Source organism: Zea mays, chromosome 3 (assembly GCF_902167145.1).
Source record: "Zea mays cultivar B73 chromosome 3, Zm-B73-REFERENCE-NAM-5.0, whole genome shotgun sequence".
Taxonomy (NCBI): Eukaryota; Viridiplantae; Streptophyta; class Magnoliopsida; order Poales; family Poaceae; genus Zea; species Zea mays.
Window position 1 is genome coordinate 192,474,188 of NC_050098.1, and position 6,767 is coordinate 192,480,954.

Sequence of the window (6,767 nt, forward strand, 5' to 3'; positions counted from 1 at the left end):
AATTACAGTGTTTTAAAGAAATTGGAGAGAATATAAATCTTTAATAGATCAAATACTCTCTCAATACATCTCAATCCACTTTAATCCCATTTATTATTAGAGTATTCAAACTAGGCCTGAGATGGTATTGGTGTTCTAAAACCAAATTGTGAATAATGTTAGAGAGAAATCACATTTCATGGTTACTGTAGAAAAAAGTCGTCGAATCAGGCCTCTCTTCCTGAGCAAACCTGTGCGGCCCCACCGGCCAGTTGCACGCTGACGGGTTTAGTAGGGTTCGGAGTCCGGACTCCCGCCTGGCTAGGCTTAACATGGCGGCGCCGGCGGTGGAGGCGCCTGAGGCGAGCGACTTCAATGGCGGCGGCGGAGGCCTCTCCACTGGCCGGAAGCTGGTGCCGTGGTCGAGCTGGACAGAGTGGCGCTTCGTGCGTGACGGCCTCTTCTCCCCCTTCCCCGCCGCCGCTCTTCGCAGGGTAATACCCTCTTCTCCGGAGCCCGAGAAATTCTAAATATTTCATCAGAATGGTGTGCATTTTTTATTGTTTCGTTGATTGATTCAGATTGCGGCGTGGCGGAGCAGGGGTTCCCTCCCGATCCCCGTGGACGTCACCGCCGCCTTCGTCGATATACGGCTGCGGGATCCCTTCTTCCGGTATAATGTTTGTACGAAGTTTGAAACTGTTCCTACTTGCGGAGTTTGGAATTTGGATGGCGCTATATGCCACAAGCTGTTTCTTCTTTTTCCCAGGAACGGATTGGCTGGTGATGATGCACTGGACTCAGAGGAGATGCTTGCGATGCTGTACAGCATGGCAATCATGAGGTGAGGAAGCTCTCTCTGCAATTGTTACCTTGTTTGCCAGGCATGATTTCGATGAACCGTTCGACTGCCCAAGCTATAGCTGTAGCTGCTTGGGCTGCGGCAGCTGTAGAGGAAGGGCTGATGATATTTTGATTGTTAGGCTGCAGCAGCTGCAGCCGCAGCTCAAGCAGCCGAACAGCTCGATTCTTTTCCACAGTTACGATTCAACAAAATATAACAAACACTTATCCTCTACCTTTTGTTTTTCCCAATATCAGGCTTGTAAATGGTTTTGTGGAGAATCCGTATAAGAAAACTGGCCTTTCAATATCTGAACTAGCTGATGCTGTTGGAATACCACGAGTTCTGGTTGACATTCGTCATGGTTAGAAAATTTTGTTTGTTGTTTCCTTTTACATGGTGAATTAATCCCTAGTGTATTAGATTATTTGTTTGATCTAGTTTTCATATCATAGCTACAAGTTTGTGTATTGATTATTTGTGCTGCATGCAGAGAGTTCCCATCGTAGTCTTCCCTCTCTACGACTGTTACGCTTGGCAAGCATTAAGGTAAAATGAGTTTGCTATCAACTATGGGACCTCTTGTCACATACTTGCTTAAGTTTACTGTTTTATTTGGTGGTTCTCATATAATTTCAAGAGTTTGGGCTTGTAAATTTCTTTCTTTATTCCTAGCCATGATGTTTCGTATTGAGATATGTTTACTTTCAGGCATTTGATTGGTTGAAGTGTATTTACTGGGATCGCCAGACCAATTCAATTCCTGATGTTCAAGCAGAACTGAGGTTGAGACTGCATGAAATTGCTCGCTTTCTGAAGGAGAATAATTCACAAGAATCAAAACCAGGGTCTAAAAGGAAACGTGAGTATCGGCAGAGTTTTGAGGCTGCAGGCAGATATAGGTCTTATCTGCTTGGAGCTGCACATTCTGTATAGTTAATGGCAAGATGGCTTTTCTTGGTTAAGAGTAATGTGACTAATTCCTGCTTGGCATTGAGAATTTTCTGGTTGACTTGCTGTTTGGTTGGTTAGGGATGCATTTCCACGGTCAAATATAATAGTTCTCTCTTGACAATACTCATTTTTTTTGCTGTTAGATTTGACTAGTTAGAAAGTTCATATCTACAATTTTTGATAATGTGCAACTTCAGAGTAAATACAAATGCAACACCATTTCTATGATTAAGTACTAACTATTAAACTTAACAATACAACTATAAATCTTGAACCCATTAGGATATAGTGCCCATTTGACTTTCCAGATTGGTATGGCATCCTTTGATCAATACATTGCAGTTTGCAAGGAAGATTAATGACCTGTATTTTTTTCGTGATGCCAACATTACTCTAGGATTAGGCTCTAGAAGGTGCGAAAGATGCACCACCACATGAAAAATTTAACATTTCTTATATTTTCCATTAATCTGAACTTCTTTTTTCCGCATATATAGGTGCATGTTTGTAACTGAACATTATCATTTATTTGCTACAATCAACTCATCTACTTTCTGAATATTTATATTGTGAATGTGTGATAGTTTTATTAGAGAAGATGAGTAAAGTTCCAATATTGATAGATAACTTTTAAATTACAGGTTCTGAGAAACTGGTATCGAAAGCCATGAAGTATGTCAGACGGCTTTACTACGCTTGTCCCTCTGAGGTGGTCTCTGTTCTATTGGATCTTATGGAACTGGATGCTGCAGGCTTTGAAAGCAGTGACATGCAAGAAACTGATAGTTTGTCTGTTAACCACTCATCTGACACTCAATTATCAATCAGTGACATGAAAACTATCATACTGAAACTTTCAGAGAAGGAACCAAGACTGCTGCTTAGTGTACTAAAGTCTGTAATTGAAATGATTGACGCCAAGGAAGATCTCGCATATAAAGGTATAAAGCATCATACTTACCCTTGCTGCAGACATTATTCTGGTATTTTCTATACTTTATTCCATGAATTGCTTCACAATGTCTAGAATTGATGTCTCATGTGAAGTGATATTTGTGCTAACCTTATTGATTGTTATATTGTAGATGAATCTCGTTCGTGTCTGCCAGCTGGGCCATCCAAAGCGAAAGGATTATGTCCCTTGGTTCTATGGCTTGTCACAAACATTAAAGAGCATAAGGATTCAGGCTACATTGGACTTGTTCACGAGAAAGGGGTACTTTCTTCAGACAAGAATGCAATCCCTCATTTTTGCCTTGCAAAACTTCTGCAGAAGTTATTGAATCTATCCACTACAAGTGAAAGATATCTCATAGACGCAGCATGGTTGTTGATTGAAATGGTCAACGATAGTAATACGAAGGAGAAATTGAGGAAACTTCCTGTGTTGTCTCTGGGAAGGATGGCTAAATCTTCTTCCCTCCCAGATTCAAGAACCATATGCAACGAACAGGGATCAGTTGAAAACGCAACAGAGACACTCGAATTATTCAAAGTGCAGTTGAAGAGGCAGAAGAATGGTGGCACTGAAGGATCATTCAGTACGAGCACCCCAAAGAAACATGACAGGTGGTCCATAGCAAAATCATGGACTCCCTGTCCAATAGGAACAGCACCCTGTTCATTTAGTTCATGTGCTGTTCTTCCTGCCTTTGACAGCATCGGTCATGAACAAAATTCTACATTAGAACATGGGACCTTTGAGGAGGTTGATCATTCTGAAAGGTTTGAGCCTCAGCCCGAGGAGTTGGAGGATGAAAGCATTCTGGAAATGCCAAGGTCATCACCAGAAAATGAAATTTCAGACGTTAAAGAATTGATGTGTCCTTTGAAGGGTAGATTGTTGGTCGGTGGCTTTTGGAAAATGGTAGACGAAGAGGAGCTGCTCTTGATAAAATCGAAGATGAAAATTTTGTTGTAATATAATCTTCAATGGTTGAGGACCGGGCGTAGTCCGGGTGGTGAAGGCGGCGAGGTCCCCTTGACCAGGTTGGGGGGTTCGACCCCCCTGATTGCTCACCAAAAAATCCCCTCGTCCTCACCCACACCTGGGTGGGCCTTTGCAGTGTGGGCAGCCTGTGAGTCGACACGTTAGTGACAGGAGTTGTTGGATTCGGGGGTTTCTCGTCGGGACCGTTCGCTGCGACCTTCTACCCATGAAAAGCCACGAGGGTGGTCTTATTACCCTCCCGGTCGAGTTTTAATCTTCAATGGTTGTGACCAAACAATGTTGTGGGTCTTGAGTTTCTTCACTATTTGTTCTGGTTCTCAAATTTTTGTTTGTTACTTAGGGGTGTTTGAATGCACTAAAACTAATAGTTAGCAGCTAAAATTAGTTGAGACATCCAAACATCCTAGCTAATAGTTCAACTATTAGCTATTTTTAGTAAATTAGTTAATAGTTAGAGCATCTCCAAGAGACTAGCTAAATAGTTTGTCAAGCTAAATTTTAGCTACTTAATAGCAAAATAGCTTTTCAACAGGCCAGCCATTTAACTTGACAAGCTATCCGGCTCTCTAAATTGACTCTCTCACTAACCAAATTTGGCTAGCAAATCTCGCTAGTCAAGTTAACTTGCATGTTGGAGAGTGTTGGAATGAGATGTTATATTTACAGTTTAATATTTATAGAGTGACAAATAAAGAGTCAAATAGAGAGTAAAAAATAAAGAGTCTTTTGGAGATGCTCTTAGAGTATCTCCAAAAGACTAGCTAAATAGCTTGTCAAGCTAAATTTTAGCTAATTAATAGCATAATAGCTCTCCAACAGAGTAGCCATTTAACTTGCTAAGCTATCTTGCTCTCTAAATTAATTCCCTCACTAGCTAAATTTGGCTAGCAACTCTCGCTAGCCAAGCTAAATTGCATTTTGAAGAGTTTGTTGGAATGAGATGTTATATATAGAGTTTAATATTTATGAAGAGACAAATAAAGAGTTAAATAGAGAGTAAAAAATAAAGAGTCTTTTGAAGATGCTCTTAGATAGTTATTTGTTAGCTAGCTAATTCTACCAACACATTTTAGCCAACTAACTGTTAGTTATAGTGCATTCAAACACCCCTTATTCCGTTTGACATAGTAAAAGCAGTACACAGTTCTTCCTTTTTTTTCCTTCTAAAATTAGGGGGTGTTTGAATGCACTAGAACTAATAGTTAGTTGGCTAAAAATTATTAGTGGAATTAGCTAGCTAATAAATAACTACCTAACTATTAACTAATTTACTAAAAATAGATAATAGTTGAACAATTAGCTAGAATGTTTGATGTCTCAACTAATTTTAGCCACTAACTATTAGCTCTATTGCATCCAAACAACCCCTTAGCATTGAAGTTTAGCAAAATAGTTAATCAGCTAATTCATATGTTACTAGCGTGGAGATTGTTGGCTTAGAAATTCCTGACTCAAGTTCGATGTTTTCAATGATCGATTTACATTTCCTCCATGTTTGGGCATAAATTGTTCTTGCAGTTCAGCGGCCAGTGATGGGTCCTAAACACACGTTCCTATGTAATTTTCCATGGCATGGAGATATATACAAATGCAAAAATAACACAAAACATGCAACTTGGGCCTAAGCAACCAGAAGCTGTAGTCGAATGGCTATCTTCATCAGGTGGTCAGGTGATCAAGCCCATTGAATCGCCTCGACCTGTGCCTTTATTTCCGTTGCACCCGATTTGGTTTTGCTAATCTAAGTGCAGACCGGTGTTTCACTCTTTTGTTGTTTTATGTATCCCTGTATTGTGCTTTCAGCTGGTTGGTTGTACACACCACTGATTCGACAACTGTTGTTGTTCATTGTTAACAAGACATGAAGAGTTTGGAGAGTTTGGGTAATCATATCATAGTTCATAGATAGTAATATCAGTAAAAAAAGTACAGAGTACAAGAGCTTACAAGCAATGGTAATGCAAGCTTGTTGCTGCAGAATGTGCTACTCCTAATGAGTTATTAATAGTGCATGTATGGTGCTTGGAGTGCATCATAAATCCTTGAGGTTACACACCAAAACATCTTAGGTCTCGGAGACTAAGGTAGTGTGTGGCGTGTGGCGCCACACCACACCTAAGTTGCGGCGGTCGAATCGGCCGCAGTTAAGTTACGGTGGCCGAATCGGCCGCCATAACTGCGGCGGGAAAAGTGTGGCCGGTGGCGGTGGCGGTGGCTTAGGTCAGCTACCAAACACGTCCTAAACTTCACTTATACACCAATGGAGGCAGCTCACCCTACGTGACCAAACAGAGAGCTTGAAATGACGGATCAAACAGGGAGCTCCAAATTAAACTTTTCGAGGCCGGGTCTTCCTAGGAGTAGGGGTGATTATTGAGAAGAAGCAAGTCTGGTTGACACTAGGAAAACGTTGCAATTCCCACTAAAGATAGGTAGAGGTCAAGTTTAACAACATTGTGGACAATCGGTCACCTACTATTTAGCCATTACTCGAGTTAAACGGGCTATTAAACATGTTACATAGTTAATTAAAACAGGCTATATGGATGATTAAACGGAAACAATACACCAGTGTGTAGCGTTTACTTGGGGTTTAAACGGGCTAGCTAAACGGTTAGACAAACCATGACTAAAATACGACGAGATAAATCCTTGTTATTTTCTATAAATTTAATCAACCTTCAAAATGGAGCATGTAAAAACTAACAAGAGAGATATAACATAAATCTCTAATTCATATTAAGAAGTGAAGAACTTTTTTCTAATGCATAATGCATTTTTTAATTCTCAAAATGTCTTGGTTGTTTGTCAATAAAAAAATATATCATATCCATCCCAAATAAAGTGGATCAGTGGATTTACCCTTGAACTATGCAGGAGACTATGGTTGTCCAAAATAAGTATCAATTTACATCCCATAAAGTGATTGGGATTGATCATGCAAATTTGCAGCCGATGGATCGCGTGTATTTTCTCTAGTCTTACCTTTGTGCGATGGAAAATTAGCAACATCGGATTTATCAAATGCACATGCTAGCC

The 6,767-nt window shown here is 40.3% G+C and overlaps 1 protein-coding gene across 1 annotated transcript; it reads left to right on the forward strand.

Moving 5' to 3' along the window:
* The first annotated feature begins 262 nt into the window (after positions 1-262).
* Positions 263-4,031, forward strand: LOC100279349 (uncharacterized). The gene is given in 8 exon segments (NM_001152368.1): positions 263-473; positions 561-652; positions 749-823; positions 1,081-1,187; positions 1,317-1,372; positions 1,535-1,685; positions 2,419-2,718; positions 2,863-4,031. Coding segments are annotated over 8 exon segments (1,779 nt in total). The 5' UTR covers positions 263-311; the 3' UTR covers positions 3,699-4,031.
* Positions 4,032-6,767: the final 2,736 nt, after the last annotated feature.